A 22447-nucleotide genomic window follows, 5' to 3' on the forward strand; every position below is an offset into this window, starting at 1 on the left:
TTTGTTACTGCCGTTGTTAGGGCGTTTGTATGTACTGTAGCTCATTCTGAAAGTTCTTCCTGCTGAGGAAAGCAGCTTTTTGCAATCTTTTTTTTTTTTTTACGTAAAGCACTTAGTGTTTACTCAGAGGTGGGAGACTCGAGTCACATGACTTGACTCGAGTCAGACTCTCGACGCTTAATTTCTTATTTTTATTTATTTATTTATGGCTGTATCTAATTAAAATGACTCAAAACAAGACACAAAGTCAGTAAAGTAGCTGTCATGTTCTCAGTGTTCTCCGATGTGCAGACGTGTACTCACTGCACGCCCCTTAATTTCTTTTCTTTTCTCGAGTCCGGCTGTTCGTAAAATGAACACTCTTCATAATAACATAAAGCATGCATTTAACATATTACAACGTTATGTACAAGAGGTAACCGTACTTGTATCTGTGTTTTGTATTTACAATAATTTAGGATTATTGCAGTCTATTGGCAATGTTTTTAGATGAATAAAGGAACATCAAAAATAATACCTTAATGGTCAGATACAAAATCAAACTTGTTCAAAGAGTTGAGGTTCATACCCAGAGTAAAAACAAGGTCAAGGGCATGCCCACGATTGTATGTTGGGTACAAGAGTGAAAGATACTTAAGAATTCTGAGGCAAATTCATTTGAGGGGTTGTCAATATGAATGTTAAAATCTCCAGTGATAATAGCTCAAATTTAAGCACAAGAGATGTCATTAGCTCTGAGAATTCACTGAGGAAACCCACATTTGAATTAGGAGGTCGATATATAATTGCACAGCAAATGTTGTAGTCACACTCAATTAAAAACAGAAGTAATTCAAAACTCTTGAAGGAACCGTAGCTGAGTGGCGCATAGGTGAATCCTATCCTTAAAAACTGCTGCAATGCCTCCACCACGGCCATTTTATCTCGGCTCATTTAAGTAAGTGAAGCCGGGTGGGCAGAGCTCCACTACAGGGCATAAGCACATCCCTGGTTTAAGCCAAGACTCAGTGAGTAAAAGGAAATCAAGGTTGTGAGTAGTAATAAGGTATTTGGCCTAGCAGATGAAGCCATAGTGCGTGAATGGTGAACGGAGTATGTGTGAATTGGGCTTTATGCACCTGGTCCCAATTCTAACCAGGATGACGTGTGAGACCAAGAAGGTAGAGTCAGGTGCAAGATGTGAAACAGGGGCGTGGCTGTCCGGCGGTGTAAATAGTCAATCTCTTAAGGATGTGTGCACGGTGTGCTGCATGTTAGCAGCTAACATTCGTGAGCCTAACGGCCAACTTCCACCAGATGCATGTCCGGTCCGTCTCGTTGACCCATGATGTCTTGGGACTTATGAACACCTTTATCTTCCTATTGAGAGAAAATAATTGGTTTACCGTTTATTAAAATAGAATCATTACGGAAAATAGGAGACTGTCGATAATAACTGTTAGCGGTCCTGCTGGACTTTATGCAATGCAGTCAAAATATATGAGATAATTGTTTTTTTTCTATAATATTAAAGATAGCATTCTTGCAGGAGTCCTGGAGGTGATTCAGAATTCAGTCCAGCCACTTCAAATAGTCCCACGTTGTCAGTCAGCTGAATTTGCATCAGTTCTGATCTTAAATGCTGAGCTCCATTACAGGCTGAGCTTCCTCACATAGTTTAAGTATTTCAGCCTGACAGATCCACAAATGAAGAGAGTGATATCTACTCTTTATACGTTAAAGCACACACTTTATATAAATGACATTGGTATATTCTTCACAAACGGTTATGATAGTAAATCTAAAGCCCTTTCACGTATGAACTCCTGACATTCTCTAGACAATTTCAGGACATTCAGGCTGACTTTTTTTTTTAATATTTTTTTTTTTACTTATGAGCACTGAAGAAGTCAGTGTCAACGGTTTCAGCGATCATGTTCACACAAGAGGGTACATTTTCATGATCGCAGTGCACAAGTTACAGAGATTTAAGAAATGTAGGAACAGATCAAAATTGGCTGGTCAGACACTTTGGATAGATTTCTATTCAATGTGCTCTACCAGGAGATCGTGTTTAAACAAGAATAATAGAGACTTTTTACTGTATGTTACAAAACTGTATGATTATAATACACATTATAGCATGTTTTAAACATTAATGAACTGGGAAAAATTCTGCTTACAAATGGGCCGTGTTAAAACAAACTTAACAAGTCAATGGGTATTTTTGTGCATGTATCCTTTATTTTAGCACGGAGGACCCACTGAGACTGAGGTCTCTTTTCCAGGGGTGACCTTCAGCAATACAAAAAATAAAAACAGCACACATATAAACATTTAAATAGTTTAAAATAATGGCATAGACACTGAAACACATGTTCATACTTGCAAACCATGTACATTTCAAAGATTTCCCATTTTAAAACAGTTAAAAGTTTTAAACAATTTCCTTCCCAAAGTAGTTCAGACACTAGATCTTGAGCAGCTTAGCCGCCCTTTGAAAGTTATTCCACATAATGGGTGCAGCAACACTAAAAGCAGTCTATCCCCATTCAGCCCTAAACCTCGGTATTTTCAAAGTGATCCAGTTTTGAGATCTGGTTGAATGGTGTGAAATGTTTATAGACCGGAGATTAGTCAGGTAAGGAGGGAGTTTACCAATGAGTGCCCTGTAAATAAACAAATTACTGTGCTGCTTTCTTTGTTGACCCAACGAGGGCCAGCCTGAAGATCGATCGAGGTCACAGTGATGCGTGCGAAATCTGTCGCCTGCTAAAGCGAAGAGCACTGTGATATAAGGCTTCTAAAGGCTTCAAGACAGAATCATTTGCATGTGTGTATTTTTCTTTATATGAAACAACTTCATATTTGGATGTTAGTACAATTATAAACTGGTTTAAAAAACAAAGCCAAAGCCCATGGGCCCGTTTCTGAAAGAAGGTTCAACCAACTCTCAGTCTAACCCTGAGCTCTGAGTTGATTTACTCTCAGATGGGAAACTTTTTTTTTTTCGGTTCCAGATCAGCAGATTTGAATTAGTTAAATCAACTCAGTGTTCAGCGCGTGCACCACAACGATAAACAGCCAACATGAATGGAGTCCCGACTCTACGATTCACCATAGGCTACGGGGAATATGAACAGGTTTTAAGAAGGAAAAAAAAGTAACACTGCTGCAAAGGAGAGAAAAGTGGTGTAAGAGAAAACAGCTGCTCGCGTCAGCACGTAAAGTCTATTTATTTAATATTTAATCAGAATTATAATATTGCAGGTCAAAACTGATGGAATGGTAGGCTATTAAACCTATACAATTTATTTTCATTAAGATGCAATCCAGCAGAAGAAAAGCCACTCTAAAACAGCTCAAAATGAAGTATAATAACATAATAGGCTCATATAGGCTAGATTTAAAGTTAACTTCAGTCAGAGTCTATTTTGAATGTGCATTAACTTTATCCCAACATAATGCTGTATTCACACACATAGGTCCTCGCATCTTTTTCCTGTTTAGTTTATTAATTAACCCTAATTTAATTAACATCTCCTGACGTTAATGTAGCCTAGGTTCTAATTCCATGCGGAGTAGCCTAATGCAGCCCCTTCATACCGACTTAAAGACATGCCACGTTCGATAAAATAGCTCATCTTATATACGCTGTAGTATTGCCACCCTAACATATCATATTAAAACAACCTGGATTTTTATTCAGACAACCGGTGAATCTTCACTAACATGCGTGTGATACGGACTGAATGAAAGAATGAGGAAATGAAACAGCGTTTCTGGCTCTGAAAGAGGGTGGAGACTGAGAGAAACTCAGGGTTCATTGAAGAAAACCTGCTCCCGACCAGGTTAGGTTCACAGACTCAGTTACCATAGTAACTGACTCAGAGGTAAAGTAACCTTGCCCTCTGAAACGGGCTGGAGTTACTCCTCTTTCTCTGGTTTGAGTGACCTCCCCCTCTGAAACAGAATACCCAGAGTTTCCCTCATTTTAGGGTTTACTGACTCAGAGTTTGCACAAAACCTTATTTCAGAAACGGGCCCCATGTCTTCAACAAAAAAATGAATGTGTTTTGAAAAGACCTCATATATTGACACACAAACATATGAGCAGGCATGCTGCCACTTTTTTATTTAACCTTTATTTAACCAGGAAAAGTCTCATTGAGATTAAGAATCTCTTTTACAAGAGTGTCCTAGCCAAGACAGGCAGCAGCACAATTTGCTTGGTTTCAGACATAAAACAATAAAGGAATCACAATATATATGAACCATTCATAAAAATTTGTCATAAAACAACGAGGGGCTCAAAAAGGGCAATACAACTTAGTTAAAACAGCCAGATATGTCTGCCTCTAGTTCATACTTTGAATCTGGCACAGTTTTAATTCTTCAACCAATAGCAGTCTATTGGTTCAAATAATTTGTCTGCACAGCAACTATAATCCATTCAAACCCATTCAACAGCTGGGCACATTGATAGCATTGGTCAGAGATAATTATTTTTAATAACAAATCTGCTGTATAGAAATGTTATCTCAGAATCGTGTCACAATCAGGTGGAGCAATCCCAACCAATTCCAAGTTTGCAATTCTGTGCTGTATATAGCATAATTTAGCCAATAGCTATAGAATATGGTCATGTAGAATAAGGTATTAGTACTTACAAATTACTAAAAAGCAGCCAGTATGCTACCAATTAGCATGCTCATAAGCCAGTTAATGGTGAATACTGTGACCTTAAGTGTTACCCAAAGAGGGTTTGAGAAACATTGATTTTCAACAAGGTCTTAAAATGCTAATGCCCTAAATATGCATGTTCTTGAACTTCTTGAAAGTGGCTACATGGCTAACACCCTACCTATACTTATCCCCTGTAACTTTGTCACTGTCCTGTTTGACCTCAGTGGGAAGTGAATCTGTGGGAAGAAGGAACGGAAACTGCAGAAGATGAAGGACTGGCGCCTGAGAGCTAAAAAACAACTGTGTGATAACTGGTGAACTCCCGCTTGATTCTTGTTAATACAGTACATCTGAATGTTCAGTCAAACATTGGATGACATAGGCAAAAGGAGCTTCCTGTTATCTGCACAATAAATATAACTCTGCATTATCATTCACGTCTGTGATGTTCGTTGTAAATCAGCATCTTTATGGGAATGCAGTTGAAGTGATACAGACTCCTTTCTGTCTCCTTTGATTCATGGTAAGTACACATTTGGTGACTTTATTCCACTTCCATTAATAAATATTTTACCAAAACTTGAATTCATTTTCATCCTAGACCTATTCTGAGTGCTTCTTGCAGTTTTAAATGGTTTCATTAATTCTTAAAAACTTTTATTACCTCAAGTAAGCTTAATTGTTTGAACTTAACAAATAACTTACAAGATATCATTTAACCTTATTTATAGCAAATAGGTCTCTTATATTACCTGCTGAGTTTTATTAAATTATTCAGTATCAAACTGTCAATGTCCCATCTTATGTTATTTCATGATTTTAAGTTAAAACTGAGGCATGCATGAGAAAGCAAAGAATAATGGGTTCTGAAACTAGAATTTGTATGAGTGTTTAGACCCATCATTTTATATTTAACTGATTACAAACAAGTTTTCTTCTTAACTTGAAAACAGTGAGACAGTTATCACAATGGAGCCGATGGACATTGATGACAACATACATATGACGAGGAACCTCACCATGGAGGGCCTTGTGACAAAAGGTAACGTATCAACCTGAAAACACACTACAAGACAGAACATCAAGAGTATTGAGCACAAGTATTAAGAAGTGTAAACCATGTGAGTTTGGACAGAAATGTGTTGATAAACATGAAACACTTTTGAAACTTTATGTAGATGCTCACAAACTGTTTTTCTAGAGTGTTTCTTCCTTGGTAGAGTTTGATGAAGAGGCAAGTCGGTCCCTATGGGATTATTAAATTGTCTTTTTATTGTCGATACAGTTGATTTTCAGAGAAGAAACCCTCCTTTCAGATGTGTCTCCGTGGGTCTTGGATTACTATGTGCTGTCCTGTTGGCTGGGAACGTAGGACAGTTTCTCGACTGTAAGTTATTTCTGTGTTGTCTCTTTGAATATTATTCTTATATTTTTCAACTTCCACCTGGTCTTTAAGATTAAATAATCCAAGAAGAGCTCATTTTTAAATATCCAGTATTATACAAATTTTCACATTTCAGTCATGTAAATCTGTAGATCAGCTTTGCATGATTTGCATCTAAAAAAAAACAATATTATACTGGCGAGAGTAAAATCCCTCATTTCAGACTGCCTGAAACTGTTATTTAAGTTGTCGTCTCCTTAAGGTCCGCCTCCCCACTTTCTTCTGATTGGCTAGCTCTCTGGAAGCCTTTCAGGGGCAGAACGCTGCAGAGCTGCCTAGGCCAGCCCAAAGATCTGGCTGGGCACTCTGCGTTTATAATTTAATAATACCAAAACATGTGTGTTGGATCATAAGCGCTATAGCCTCCTGGCAACCATATGCCTTCTGAGGCTACCTCCAATCAGCATTTGGAGCTGACTGAAAAAAAAGATTGTTGTCAAGTTGTTGTTGGGGTCAAATCAGCCTCCTCTTTCTTTTCTTACATACGGACTGTTGTGCAGCTCCAAAGTCGGACATTACTGGCCTAACATTAAATATAAATTAATTACAATGCAAAAACAAAAAAAGGCTCAGGCTCATACAATTTTAAGAAAAGGGGATTACATTTTTTTCATTTCTTTGATTTATTGCAAGACAAGGGACAATACACTTACAAAACAACACAACAGACTGCATTTAGTAGTATCATCTGCATAAAATTGCATAGAACAATCAGAAAGACTGAGAGAAAGATCAAAATAGAAAATAAAAGTGGTCCTGAAGTTGAGCCCTGATGCACACCTATCTGTTGGGTGAGCACATACACCCTCAGAAAACCACACATTGCTTTCTGTTGTGAAAATACGTGTTAAACCACAGCAAAGCATGACGAGACAGAACAATCTTATGGAGTTTATCCAAGAGAAGATAATGATGACCAGACCAGGCTTTGGTGAGATCAATAAATATTGCGTAAGTTTACCATTATCAGATGCTGAGAAAACATCGTTGGTGAATTTTAAGAGAGCAGTAGTTGTAGAATAATTAGATCTGAAACTAAGTTGATGTTGAGAAAGGATATTATTATTGTTAAGTTAATAGGATAATTGATTATGAATATTTTGTCACCACCCTTAAGAAGAGGAGTAATACGTGAAGTTTTCCAGAGTACATAATGAGAGATTAAACAGATCAGCCAATGGATAAATTAGTATATGAGATGCAGTTTTGATGAACTTGGTTTCAATTCCATCAAGTCCAAAACCACTGCACTCTTTCAAATCAAGAATGGCATATTGGACATCTAAAGGAGCTGTTGTTTGAAAGTCAAAGGAACTTTGACAAGTGAAGTGAGAAGTGCTGATTGAAAGCGCATGCAATAAGTGCGGGGTCATTCAAAAGTGTATGCGTATCAGCAAACTCTTAGCTGAGTAGTATTGCAATTGACTGATGTATGGAGAATGTTTTTTTATTTTGCTCCAGAATTGTTTTGGACTTTGAAAATTATTTCTTAGACATTCTTTAGGTATTTTAATAATCCACACACAATACACTACATAGTGGTTACTAAAGGCTACAAAACACCAGCTTTTTAGATTCTATCTGGATGTGAAACTAAAATCCAATCGAGACCGAGAGGAAGGAGTGACTCTTGTGGGCTCATTAATTAATTGTGTCAGCTTCAGATAAGGGATAAAACTGTTTTATCTTTACTAGAAGACCTATCTGACCAATTTTTGTTAAAAGTCTCCCAAAATAATAATTTTGTTGCTACAGTCAATGGAGTTAATCTCAAAGAGGTAGATGATTTAGCAGGTGCCTTAGTAACAAATAAAATAATAAAGAAGAAGAAAAAATAAATTCTGTGTATTTATGTAATGGCTTTTAACAGGGAAATAAATATATTAATTAATAGGGGAGAAAAACCATGTGGCGTGAATGTAGTTGTCTGTGCAGTTGTGTGGGCAGATTTGAGAAGAGAAACCCATTTTAAACATTTTTGTTTTCCAGTGAGGTGAGTTCTGTGGAATATTTTGTATTGTGTATTGTATTGAGTTGTAAATTGGATTTTTTTGTCATAAAACAGAAGTTGGCATTGAGAGCAATGGAGAGGTCTATAACCCATTTTTCTGTTAGAATTGATAAGGTTTTGTCAGCCTGGGATATTATTTTGTATATTTTTGACAAAAGCTTTTTTGTGGGAGGTGATGTTAATTGGAGCTAAGGTTGATGGAGGAGGGTCTAAGTTGGTTGGAGTAGTTTTAAGTGTTGTTTGAACAGATGATTCAACTTGCAGATATTCTAGAAATTGATTGCTCCCAATGCTGAGCCAAAATGGGGATTGAGAGCAGCTGATTATTGTGGAAGATATGTTTGAGATGGGTAATGCCTTTTTCTCTCCATTTGTGGAAGTTGATCGTTTTTTTAGTTCTGAGAAAGTCTGGATTGTGCCAAAAGGGTGGAAGATTAGAGGGTGCAATGGTGGAATAAGTGATTTTGTGGAATGTCCACCAGGCTGTCAGAGTTGTTGAGATTGTTAAATTTTTGAAACAGGAATGGTCTGGCTGAAATGATAAGTCTGAAATGTGACTGCTGTGACCCTGTTCTATGTCTATCCATGTGTTATCTGATTAATTGGAGTGGGTCAATTGTAAATGTATTGAAGCTGGTTTGCAAGTGAGTAGTGGTAAAAATTTGGTGCCTCAAGACTCCCTAGTAATTTTGGTTTTTGTAATGTAGCCAGTTTAATTCTTGGTGTCTTATTTTTCCAATAGTACTTGGGATTACATTTTGAGACAGGCAACAATAAATAAAATGTGTATCTTTGTTGTGTTAAAAATGGTGAGTCTTTTGGTTAAAAAATGGTTGTCATTGCTTAAATTTAGCATGGACAGTGTTTTATTTAACCTGACTGGTGCACTCCATGTGGCTGGGCCCCAGAAAGGTTCCCCTCCCCCCCTACAACCTTAGCATAACCCTCTCCCGAACAAATGACTTATTTGGACGGCCGCCGCGGAAGCTAATGGCGGCGGTCCTACCCTCAATCCCCACCCTCAACAACATCTGTCCTATCACACAATATTATGGTGGTGGTCATTTTGCTCAAAATGTTGAGGAGGATGTTTAAAGGAAAAGACTGAATCGATAAAAAGTTTATAAAATTGTTACTAATGTATTAAGTAATATTTCGGTTTCAATTAAAGTTGATTTTTAATAAATTGTGTTAAGTAACAAAAAAACTTGGGTCAACTATGAAGCATTTTCTACACTTTATGACCAACAAAAGTCTAAAAGGGTTTGAATTTGGACCTTGCTATCTTTCCTGGCTAAAAGTTAGGGTCAACACACAGGTCCCTGATACCCACCATCTTCTCCACCTGCATTCACGTATCTGACACTGTTGGCATCCATTTTGATTGAGATCACCCTTTTGAACTTGGCATATGAAAAAAGTTGCAAAGTGTTTAAAAGTCGGCGTTATAATACTATGAAAGATATATCTTGCTATTTCAACTACACTCCAAAATTGTCACAATAAAATATATTATTCAGTATTTCAATTCATTGGACATGAGTCATATATGAAATTTTGAACAAACAAACTTTTATTTAAAAAAAACCTTAACTCACTCACTCACTGTAAACATCATTAAACAAACAGAACTCTCAAACTCTAAACTAACACTAACAAACAAGAAAAAGGTTAAAATATTAAATATTAACAAAAAAACTGAAAAATTTATAAATAAAAGAACATCAGGAAGACTAGATTAAAATATTAAATAATTAAAAAAGGTGGGGAGGGGTCTTGGGGGGTGAAAGGAGTGATTGTTGGGGTAATTTGCGTAGGAAAGTCAGGGTGGGAGTGAGTAGGGAAGGCAGGGGGGGCCGGAGGAGCAGGAGTGTTGGAGCTGGGGTTTGAACTAACACACAAGGACGAGGCCTGAAGCTGGGCTGAGGGGAGGTGCTGGGAGCTCTGCTTGGATGTTGAGCTCTGAGCGACAGAGCTGCCCTCGCCGGGCTCTGCCGGGGGGGTGCCCTCCTCCTCCTCCTCGGACGAGCCTGTGGCCGGCTGTGCCCTCCTGGGGTGCTCCGCGCTGCTGCTCCTAGAGCTCGATTCGTCCGACAAGTCTGTCGATGAAATGATTACACGACATTTAATAAAAATAAAAAAATTCATTGTGAGTAGGTCATTCATTTACAAATGGGAGGCATGGTCCACCCTAATATTTACTCACCCCCACGCTGCCCTGCGCTCTCCTCGTCCCTGCTGGTGTCGTGCAGCAGGGACTTCAGGGTCACCATGGCCCTCTCCACCACGCCCGAGGTCAGCCCGGTCCTCTCCCTGGTGGAGAGGAATTTCAGAAACTCGCGCACCTGTTTGAGGTAGTTGCGTCGAGTCGTGGCGGTGTAGCCTCTGATCGAGAGGTACCGGGCAAAGCTGTAAGGAAATAGAGAAAGAGGAAAAGGCATAGTAAAACAAACTGATATGAAGCGGGCCTGCCTAACTTTTATCCTATTGCTCCTGCAGATATGACAAAGGTATATTTTGAAAGCTCTCTGCCTGAGTAACAACATACCTCCTCAGCAACTGGAGGTCAGCCAGTTAGCAACTCTTTGTGGTGGTGGTGCTGCTGGTGGTGGAGGATGTGCTGGTGGAGTGGTGGTGGCCTCCCTCTACCTCCGACTGTGATGGGGATGAGGCCAGGGGTTTTTGAATTATTTTATTTTTAATCTGGTCCACCTCCCATCGGAGGCCGTCCACCGAGGCCTTGAGGAGGACGCACCCCTGGCAGTAGCCGGGGTGCTGGCTGAGGGGGGTGGCCTGCGTGGGCGCAAAGGTGACACTCTGATTCTGAGGCCCGAGGAGCGTGGAGTTGAGGAGGGGAAAGAACTGGGGTTTGCCGGGTGTGCTGCGGGGGGAGCCAGACAGTCCCACCACCGCAGACGGGGGTGATAGAGGGAGGGGTGGAGATGGTGGCGCTGACGGAGGGCAGGGAGAGAAGGAAGCAGGGGGGGCTACGTCATCATCCTCACCGTCTTCTGCAAAAAAAAAAGTGCATCCGGTGAGGTTTACAACTTCGGCAGGCAGGACAGGCACAACGGTCGCACTGGTAAAAGTTACATACCCTCCTGCGAGGTGACGGTGGCCACTGCCAAGTCCAGTCTTGACACCAGTGGCGGCTGAGGGTCTGTTGCCCTCAAAACTCGGAGGCGCTTCAATATTGCGCCTCTTTTGCTCGCCCTCATCTGCTCCTCCACCTCCTGCAAACAAGAAAATAAAGTGTCTGTGATTACCATACATTTATTGCTCATTAATAGTAATGAATAACTCAGTGTGGAGAAAAGTCAATACACTTACAGCCTTGTCCAGCTTGTGGACCTCGGCGAGGTGCTTGTCGAGGCGGCTTTGCCTTTGTCGCAGACGGCGCACCTGAGATTGCCCACAAACCTGTAAACATCACAGAGCATTGATGTAATTGATGAAAAAAAAAATGGAAAAACAAACACAGGTGGATGTGAATGGACGGATGGAAACTCACCTGCAGCTGGAGTATTGCAGAGACTTTTCCTCCTCGTTCTCCACCCTGTGCTGCTTCCTCAGGTGCTGAGACAGATTGGCGTACCCGTTGGGGCACAAGGGACAGGGCCGATCCTAAAGAGAAAAAAAGAAAAAAAAAATGAATGATGCACTCTGAAATACATTTGAAAATGATGCACTCTCAAAAACATTTAAAAACTGTCAAAAGTGCGCCGAAAATGCAATACATGCATGTGCAAAAGTAACGCCATCAGGGCTCAACGTGAAGGAAAAGTTTGCCATTACATTTAAAGCGAGCGAGCGACATAGATAGCGAGCAGAGTTTGAATACGCATAATTAACACTAAATGGGGTCTTATTGCCTGCCTGCCTCTCAATTCAAGAAGAAATGGTCTTAACGTGTTTCAATAATGTTGTTAATAAAGGTGTAACACACAGTTGAACAAAGTACGCACTTTAAATGTCAAACCAGACGCGGGAAAATTATGACAAAGACGAGAGCAAGTGTATGGCAATAGGGCAGACATTAAGAGGGACACTTGGCATTTAAAACCCTCAAAAACATCCGAATGTCAAATGAAACACCTTAATTACACCCTCCAAACTTTGAAAATTTCAACTCGCACTCAACACATCAATTCAATTGAAAAACATAAAAAATGTAAACTAATACACATTCTAATATGAATAGAATAGATAAAGGCCAAAGTATTTCATACCATGATGAAGGAAAATGAGCGGGGGTCATCCTCGTCTTTGTCGTAATCGTCGTGTCTCTCTAAGGCCGCACAAAGTTGTCTGGCTGATGGGGAAGAAATGGGGGAGAGAAAGAGATCTAAGGTGAGTCACAGAAATTGTTATACAGCAGCAGGTACGTCACATGGGAGGGAGGGGCAAGACGGTCCAATCAAATCCATTACAGTTATTAAACAATTGCAAAATAGTCATATGTCAGCTTTGCAAGCATTTTATAAAAAATTCCACTTGGCCGAATTGTCTGCAATCCCTCAAATACAGTGTATCTGAATTTTCAACACTTTTGGTCAAGTGGTAATAAAATGACAAATGTTTAATGCCTTTTCCAAATGGACATCGCACCTGCACAGGGGGACTTGCGGGGCCTTTATCTCAGGAGCGCAGTTATTAAACAATTGCAAAATAGCCACATGTCAGGTTTGCAAGCATTTTATTAAAAATTCCACTTGGCCGAATTTGTCGGCGATCACTCAAATATTGTTTATCTGAATTTTCAACACTTTTTTGGTCCTTTTCCAAATTGACATCGCGCCTGCACTCATGTCTATGGGGGGACTTGCAGGGGCTATATCTCAGGAACGCAAGACTTGCAGGTGGTACCGTTGCAAAGGTCTTACACGAATTAGTTGGGCTGGAGCTTGTTTTCAAGTCTGTACGAACTTCCTATCAAAAGTTATTGGCAAAAAACCTTTTTTGGCGGATTTTCAAAACGTCTATTTTTCCTCCTTCGGCTATAACTCGGCCCCTAACACAGATGGAAGTAATGTGCATAATCACATTCTGGGTGAATAAAAACCCTAGCTCCTTTACCATTCAAATAAATGTAGATGAAGCATGACTGCGCTATCATTTCTCCCTTTTTCTCCCATTTGCAGATATTTCTGAAATAATCCCACAGCACGGGCATCCCTCGAAACCCCCCTGGGTGCATTTTCAAGTCATTACAGCAAGGTGAATTGGAATTAAAAATCTTTCTACTTTGCAGATTCAGCCTTCGCGAATGAGGCCTTCCTGCAGACATTTTTCAACAGCTCCCCCCAAAGCACTTGTGGACTTTAAACTAACTTAATTGGACAACTCTATCTATCCCAGAGTGAAATTCGATTCCACGGTTGCCTCCCCCCACCACCTTGCTCCCTATCCCTCTTCCTGCATCTTATCCCATCTCTCCCCCTTTCCCCTTCCAAGCCCGGCGCCCGGAAATAAGTCATTTAAGGATAACTTTCCGATAGAAAAGGACAGCTGTCATTAAAAATACCATAGAATCCGGAATATAAGTTGCACCGGTATATAAGACGCACCCTGTTTTGAAGGTCTCTGAGAGAAAAAAAAGTTTAAACTGTCTTCCTGCGTTTCGATTTATATTGTGTTCAGCGATACGGTAGTTGAGCTCTCAGCCTGCAGGGAAAGTTATGAGGCAGTGGCACAGACTCCTAGCTTGCGAGTCGCGCTGCCCGACTCACTCCTCTCGTCACTTTTTAACTTTAATATAGGACTCTTTAAATCAAAAGAACACTCCACAAGGTTTATTTACGGAAAACATATACCACTGTTTTCTGTACATGCATGATTATGACCTCGTGAGGAAGAAAATATGTGATAAAAGTTGCGCAGCCAGACCAAGACTTTATGTCTGCAGCCTGGTCTGTGTCGCCGTCTTTCCCAGCACAGTGTGCACTCAGCTTTCAATACACAATGAATGGGGATGGGTTGTAATCACGTCAGGTTACAGTTAGTGGCTGCTGCACCCGCTGTAATGACGGCGCGTGTTTCAATATTCCCTGGACCAGGGAGATGCCTGTCTCACATATTCCCGGGTCCAGGTTTTTTTTTTTGTGTTTTAATTTAATTATTTTTTATGTGGGAATTATTGTGTTTTTAATCATTGTATATAATTTTTTTTATGTTTTAATTAAAGTGTTTTTAATTTATGAAATATTGTGTATTTAATCATTGTATATAGTTATTATTTTTATGACATTTTTTAAAATTAAATTATTTATTACTTTTTAAAAATGTTTCACTTTTGGGTGAACACATTTTGCATTCCCTGCTACAGCGAAATCAGTCACATCAACTTATTCGGAGGTCCGAACCTTTCCTCGTCCCTCCCTGTCCCCCCCGGCTTGTAAATTTCTTGGTTTTATATACAAAAACTTTTGCATGATTTGCAGAACAAGTTGTTTAACGCACTCTGCAGGCTCATCCTGGGATAACTCAAACATATGTTTACCTCATGATCTCAAACTATGCCCACGTTTAGTGTGGGCATCCAGAATTGCAACACTATAGTGTTTTAAATGGGGATTCGCATAATAGGTCAACTTAAAAAACATGCATAGGAGAGGTAAAAGGCATTTTTCAAAACAATCCCAATAATCTACAAAATGTGAGATTTTTTATTTTCATTTCACAGGTCACATATTCAACCATACCAGGTCAGCAGCCCTGATGCAGGCTGGTTACAGCACTGGAGCAGATCAGCTTCAGGGCACCTCTAATGCTTCAGCTGCAGAGAGAAAACATTTCGAGGCCACACTGAGTAACTTGACAAAAGAAAAAGACCAGTTGCAGACAATCTATGATGACATGCAGAAGAACTATGATGAACTTCGGAGAGGAAAGGATGAGTTGCAGAGGAGTTGCAATTCACTGAAGAGTGACAAGGACCAGTTGCAAACAACCTACACAAATCTGACCTGGAGTAACAACCTACTTCAGAACAGATACCAATCACTGTCCACAGACAAAGAAGCATTGCAAGGCCGTTACAATACTCTGCAGAGGGAGAAAGAGCAGCTACAGACCAATTACGGCAATCTTGCAACTGTTAATGATCAGCTACAAAAGAGCATGGGAAAAGTTCAAGGCGACCTGACTAAAGAGAAAGACCGGCTGCAGCAAAGTTTAAACACCCTAACACAAGAGAAGAATCAGCTACAAACAAACTACAATGACATGCAAAAGAATCGTGACAACCTGCAAAGAGAAAAGAACGACTTGCAGACATCGTTTAACATGATGAGAACGAACAGGGATAAGCTGCAGAGGAGTTACAATTCACTGAAGAGTGACAAGGACCAGTTGCAAACAACCTACACAAATCTGTCCCAGAGTAAAAACCTACTTCAGAACAGATACCAATCACTGTCCACAGACAAAGAAGCATTGCAAGGCCGTTACAATACTCTGCAGAGGGAGAAAGAGCAGCTACAGACCAATTACGGCAATCTTGCAACTGTTAATGATCAGCTACAAAAGAGCATGGGAAAAGTTCAAGGCGACCTGACTAAAGAGAAAGACCGGCTGCAGCAAAGTTTAAACACCCTAACACAAGAGAAGAATCAGCTACAAACAAACTACAATGACATGCAAAAGAATCGTGACAACCTGCAAAGAGAAAAGAACGACTTGCAGACATCGTTTAACGTGATGAGAACGAACAGGGATAAGCTGCAGAGGAGTTACAATTCACTGAAGAGTGACAATGACCAGTTGCAAACAACCTACACAAATCTGACCTGGAGTAACAACCTACTTCAGAACAGATACCAATCACTGTCCACAGACAAAGAAGCATTGCAAGGCCGTTACAATACTCTGCAGAGGGAGAAAGAGCAGCTACAGACCAATTACAGCAATTTATCAACAATTAAAGATGAGTTAGAGAAGAAGATCAACAAACTATGTAAGATGTTACTCATAAAAGTTAAACTAATTTACTTGAAAGTAGTTTAGTATTCATCATCTGTAAAATTCTGAACTTCTCTGTGTTTCTAATTCATAGACATGCCTTGTCAGACTGGCTGGACAAAGTTTGATGAAAACTGTTACTATGTAACAGTTGAAAAGAGAAGCTGGACTTCAAGCAGAGACTACTGCATCAACCTCGGAGCTGATCTGGCCATCATAAACAGCAGGAGTGAACAGGTGGGAGAAAGAAAGAAAGATGCATTGTATTTGAGAATGAATGGAGCAGATACAGTTTAGCAGTAAGAAGTAAACATGCTAATAGGAAATAATTGATTTTTTTAGAACACAATCAGGTGAAACATGATGATCAATATAAGGAGTTTTTGTGCCATAAACTGCATTACTTGAAAAAATAACAAGTGGAAAAATGATTTACTATTCTAAGAAGTATATCAGCTATCTCTTTAGAGGCATGGACTTTAACATTGCAGTGTTAGAACCCTTTTTTTAAGGACAGTGTGTGGGCTGCACGGTGGTGAAGTGTTTAGCACTGTTGCTTTAGAGTGAGGAGGTTCCTGGTTCCATTCCCCTGTTCTCCCCGTGCATGCTTGGGTTCTCTCCGGGTATCCTGGCTTCCTCCTACAGTCCAAAGGCATGCTTGTTAGGTTAATTGGTGACTCTAAATTGCTTGTAGTTGTGAATGTGAGTGTGGCTGGTTGTCTGTCGGCCCTGTGATTGGCTGGCAACCAGTCCAGGGTGTAACTCCGCCTTTAGCCCGATGACAGCTGGGATCTGCTCCTGAAAAGCGGTATAGATGGATGTACATTTGAGTGTTGATCATTCTTGTGTGTGTTCTATTAACAGTCATTTGTCAATGGGTTGCTGGGATCAGGCGTAGAGGCCTGGATTGGTCTGACTGACAGCGTTAAAGAGGGGACCTGGCAGTGGGTGGATGGGACCCCCGTCACCACTACGTAAGTTTGTTTCCGTAGGAACTTCAATCTGTTTGGACTAGAACATTTAACAGCAGTAAAAAATAAGAGGTTTCTTAATTGTTCATAATTTTATTTAGTTTTTAAACTCCATTTACCGTTTATATCCATTAATATCCCTTTTATACCTATATCCCATGTAAACAGCAAATAATAGTTCAAATCCTACAGAATTAAAAAAAATGTTGATTCTTCATTGAACAATGCAGTTGGAGAAAATGTATCGAAAGGTCACCACAAAGTAATTCCCAGTCAACTCAAAAACCTGGTCTACTCAATCAGGAGGTGATATACTACATACCTGCAGAGACCTCAGCACCATTTGTATCTTAAGTGACCATGTATTAAAATATAAAATGTCAGTTGATATTCAACATAACTTTTTCAACAGACAAGTAACATACATTCAACTTACTGCCAGTAGACTATAAGGTGGTACAACATTTTAGAAAAAGTGTCTTCCGACTGTCTTATTTTTTAAAACAGGTTATTGATTGACATTAAACTAACTACTAGCAGTTTAAGGAACAAAAACATGGCAAAACTTTGTGAAAACAAGATTGTTGGTGAACTGGCAGAGAAAATAATTGAAATTAAAAGAAAAAGCAGCTCATCACCTTTTCTGCCAAAAAGGACTGAATGAGGGCAACAAGATATTTTGTTTTGTTATTAGCATCAGAGAGTTATATTATTTGTGTAATTGCCTTAGAAAAGATAAGATCCATATTGTGACTTGTCCCTCTGTTGGTGTAGAGTTTGTTTTAGTTTATAGTTCTCCCTGCACTGTATCTAAAGAAGTTAGAGAATAACTTAAATTGATTTGTAAAATACCTATGCACTGCTTGTGCATTTTTTTTGTGCCAGGTATTGTGTGCCTGTAGTGGTGGTTGTGGTCCAGCTTTGTGTTGCTTTAACTTGAATTATATTTATAATTATTATATAATTTATATTTTGCATAGCTACTACAATTGCTTTCTTGTTTTCTAATTCTGCTGTAGGTACTTAAACTATCGCATTCTCTTTCTCTCACCCTCACACACACACACACACACACACACACACACACACACACACACACACACACACACACACACAATCAACAGATAGTCAACTACAAATTAGTAGCTTATCTATTGATAGTCAATTAATCTAATCTGTAGTTGACAACCAACAGAGTATCAACACTCAGTCATTTGATGAGTGATACTGTTGATTTTCAACTGACAGATTGATTCAGAGTAGTTGAGTGTCAATTTACAAGAAGTTGACAATCTACAGATAGTTAATTGAATGTCAATCAATAACCTGTTTAAAAAAATAAGAGAGTCGGAAGACACTTTTTGTAAAATGTTGTAACACCTTGAAATGCACCTTATAGTCTACTGGCAGTAAGTTGAATGTTTGTTACTTGTCTGTTGAAAAAGTTATGTTCAATATCAACTGACACACTGTTGACATGCAGCTGAATATCTACTGATAGCTTGTTGAGTGTCAACAGACGGACTATCAAAATAAAGTGTTACCAAAAATCGTGATTGTGATTTTGCCAAAAAAAAATCATGATATGATATTTTTCCCATATCGCCCACCTCTACCTTCAAGAGCGGGAAAAAGCAGCGAATACTGAAATGATACACTGGCTATAATGTATGCAGTCAATATGACCGCTATGGACTTTCAAGGTAGAAATACTCAAAACTCTTTTGTGTTGTGTGTTTTTGATAAAATAACAATGCTAGAATAAAATATAGACACATTTAGGAAAGTCATGGTCCTGTAGTTACATAGGTTTTATTTTAAGTAACTTATTACATTGCAAAATTAAAAAACTGTCCAAATGACTGCCTTGGTCTTTCTAGTGTTAAGGTACCAAAGGATCTCTTTTGGGTCAACCAGCATTTTCCACTAGCCAGAGGCTGCTGTTGTCAGCCGGGTATAGAAGGCACACTAATAATCGTAGCTTTGAAGGTGTTTATGCACAGCGATGGCTGCCAGAGTTGGTTCGAGTCGTTGCCCCAGTGGCTCCAAGTGGATCAAAACAGAAAAATATTTTTAAAAAGTCTTTTGATGCTTCAATCTCCAATTCTAACTTAACCTGATGGCCATCTCGGTTAATCAGGTTTTTTTCTCCTATTAATTGTATGCTGTTGTGCTGTTCATGCAGCCTCCAGGCAAAAACTGTGCAGGTTTGAGCTCATCAAGCATGTTTTTTTTTCTGTTTTAAAAACTCCAAAACTCAAAGACGGTCATCCTTCAAAACTTAAATTTAACTGAATTTCTCCACCCCAATGGACATGTGAAAACTGAAAATGTGTTCCTGAAAGAAAAACAATCAGATTTCTGTAACTTCTTCAGAATTATAAATATTAAAAATAGTTTAAAAATAATTTCACTTTGCATGTCCTAAGAAGTAAAAGAAATCATATTAAAAAATCTGGTTACCTGATTTTATTATTCATGCATGAAAGGGTTAATTACGTGGTTCATCACTTATGTTGCAAATGGGAATATGGATCAATGAGCATATTAAAAAAGACATTCAACGATCAGTCACTATAGGCAGAATCTGACCAATCAGATTAGACTATGTTAATACTTAGTCGGAGACAGCCTTAATTTATGTGCATGAGACTATAACAGAAAAAAAAAAAAACTTGGTATCAATCCTCCCAGTCACCCTTTAGGCCGGGAATAACATGTCTAACATGAGAAAGGATACACATTTTTTTTCTCTGATATGTTGCACATCAGATACTGGGAGGCTGGGCAGCCCAACAGCTACAGCGGGAACCAGGATTGTGGAGAACTGATGCAGAGGAGTCAAGTTGGAGAGTGGAACGATGAAGGGTGTTCTTTTACAAATGTCTGTGTCTGTGAAAAAAGAATATCCCTCTAAGATAACTGATTATACACTTACACATCTCTGTCCAAATGATCACATTTTAGTCTGTAGGCAGACAAATCCTGTAGCATTTGCTTTAATAATTCAAAACAAGTAAACCCTGATGCAGTAACCTGTTAAAGATTTCATATAATGAACATTCGGCGGATGGTTTGTGCTCCATGAATTCATGGCTATGTTGTACAAAACAGATTTTGCTATCAATGACTTGTGCTGATACTGTAATATATTGTGGCCTTTGGTAAATCTTCATGTTGCATATTTCCATCTGTTTGGTGAATCTGAATGCATGTAAATGAATGAATATTAAAGATAAAAAATAACGATGAGTTAGTCTCCCCTGTGTCTGATTACCCCAGTGTCTATTTAGTTTCAGAGTACCTTCTCACTTGTTGTCAGTTCATTCATCTACTTCGTGGTCTTACATCTACAAACCCTGTGTTGCTTTGTGGATTCCTCGTGTTACCTTCCTGTGTGGGTTCCTGTCTGATTTCCGTGTTCTTGTATGTTTTTTTCTAGAAGCTTCGCCTTTGTTTTATTCCTGTTTTGCTAAAATTTAAGTTGGACTTTTGAGGGACTTTTTTGTTGGACTCTGAATTGAGAGAAAGCATGCTTTTTTTTTGCCTTTTGGTCTTTTTGATTAATTAAATATTTTTATTTAGACGAACCCAGTCTGGAAATTGGTCTGGTAGCTTGAAAGGTGCCAGTTCACTTCCTGATCCCTCATATTCACAAAAGCAATAGATGTTTTTAAAATCCATACCCAATTGGTCACAGTCCACCCACCTGGGAAGCAGGTAGCAACCTCAGTAACGCATCCCCCTTGGGTCCGTGGCAAATGTGTTTGTAAGTGCTGTTACATAAAACTTTAAGTTCATGAGTCATAAATTATTTCATATTGTCATAATTTCATGTATTCGATAAATAAATAATAATTCATGGATGTTAAGCTACAAGGTTAAAAACACTGTTAAAATCTTTATGTTTCTATGTGGAACTAAAGTTCCTTGTTTTTGGTTCCGCTACGACGTAATTAAGGGACAGACATGTACGTTGAGCACACGTTACCTATACCCATGAATTTATGTAAACATGCATGAAGACTGTTACCACTGATGTCTGAAGTTTAAACAGACTATGAAAGAGACTTTACAAGGACTTTAAAGTAGTCAAGAACCTCTTTTCACAACAAGCGGTGCAACGAGGTATTTGTTTTATGTCAAATGTACTTTTGTTTGTGCAGATAATTATTATGTAATTTGTATAAGGTTTTATCTTTATATATTTCTTGATATATTTGCCAATACAGTTCTCACGGCACAGTTGGAATGGCATGTTGGCTTGTTGGTATGTGATACAAAGATGAAGATGCTTCACAAGATTGCTCCAGCAATAAACGCCCGTTTCAAAGAACCACCTAGTGTCTGTTGTTGTGAAGAGAGCTACAGTGTTTGATTTTTTCGTTCACCCATTGCCGTGTTTCGGCAACAGATGTGAGTACCATATATCGCACGACAACACAATAACAACATTAGCATGTCCAGAAAAACAGTTGCGAGGTGAATGGAAGACTTGTCAGCTAATGTCAAACATCAAGTGTCAGAGAAAGCTTGTGCTTTTGATTTTTACTTGATTGCATGTGATGAGAGCACAGATGCCACAGACAGCGCACAGCTGTAAAAAAAAAATTGCGGGGAGTTGATGATAACATTTGCATTACGGAAGAGCTGCTCGATCTTAGGAGTCTAAAGGGCACAACATCGGGTGAGGACATTTTTGAAGCTGTGTCAGATGCAACTGACAAGATGGGACTTAAATGGGAAAAGCTGTGTGGAGTTACAACGGATTGGGCTCCAGCTACGAGGGGCGAGCGCAAAGAAATGGCTTCTATTGTGTGCGCTAAGGTGCAGGAGAGTGGAGGTGAGGCTATTAAAATGCACTGTATCATCCACCAAGAAGCCCTCTGTGCCATGACAATCCAGCTCGGCGATGTCATGAACACTTTTGTGAAAACTGTAGACATAATTCGAGCATGAGGGCTCTACCACAGAAAGTTTCGAGCTTTCCTGTCTGATTTCCTTGCTGAAATCGTTATCAAACAAAAACAATCGTCACAACCATCATCATCATCAATGATATCGAGACCATCATCATTAAGTTAGTAGGTATTCATGAAAGAGCTGGGTCTTTAGCTTTTTCTTAAAGGTGCAGAGGGACTCTGCAGATCGAATGGAGTTTGGAAGCTCATTCCACCACCAGGGGGCGACAGAGGAGAAGAGTCTAGTCAGAGACTTAGGACCGTGTTGTGAAGGTTGGATCGATGCCTTTCATTAGCAGAGTGTAGTGGGCGGGAGGGAGTGTAGACCTGGATGAGAGAGTTAAAGTAAGGAGGAGCCGTTTTTGTCACTGTTTTGTAAGCGAGCAGCAGAGTTTTAAATTTGATGCGAGCAGTAACTGGGAGCCAGTGTAAGGAG

At 39.4% G+C, this 22447-nt stretch overlaps 2 protein-coding genes across 3 annotated transcripts in view; both read left to right on the forward strand.

Annotated features, from left to right (window-relative positions):
- The window catches only part of LOC132973115 (carbohydrate sulfotransferase 6-like), a 366303-nt gene that overhangs the window by 162103 nt on the left and 181753 nt on the right, over positions 1-22447 (forward strand). The window lies entirely within an intron of this gene.
- On the forward strand, positions 5065-20302 carry LOC132973105 (C-type lectin domain family 4 member M-like). 2 transcript variants are annotated; one of them, XM_061036356.1, is made up of 7 exons: positions 5065-5188; positions 5619-5707; positions 5951-6052; positions 14803-16074; positions 16174-16316; positions 16944-17053; positions 19823-20302. In XM_061036356.1, exons 2-7 carry the CDS (start codon positions 5635-5637, stop codon positions 19965-19967), a joined length of 1845 nt encoding a protein of 614 aa, XP_060892339.1. In that variant the 5' UTR covers positions 5065-5188; positions 5619-5634; the 3' UTR covers positions 19968-20302. The 2 variants fall into 2 exon arrangements, with proteins under 2 accessions (XP_060892339.1, XP_060892338.1); XM_061036355.1 differs by having other exon boundaries at positions 5623-5707.

Source organism: Labrus mixtus, chromosome 4 (assembly GCF_963584025.1).
Source record: "Labrus mixtus chromosome 4, fLabMix1.1, whole genome shotgun sequence".
NCBI classification, from domain to species: Eukaryota; Metazoa; Chordata; class Actinopteri; order Labriformes; family Labridae; genus Labrus; species Labrus mixtus.

Bases quoted from the DNA above. Each gene is read 5' to 3' on its own strand.
- LOC132973105 (XM_061036355.1), top strand. The intron at 16,075-16,173 runs GTAAGATGTTAC...TCTAATTCATAG, and splicing joins GAAGAAGATCAACAAACTAT to ACATGCCTTGTCAGACTGGC. The intron at 17,054-19,822 runs GTAAGTTTGTTT...GTTGCACATCAG, and splicing joins GGGACCCCCGTCACCACTAC to ATACTGGGAGGCTGGGCAGC.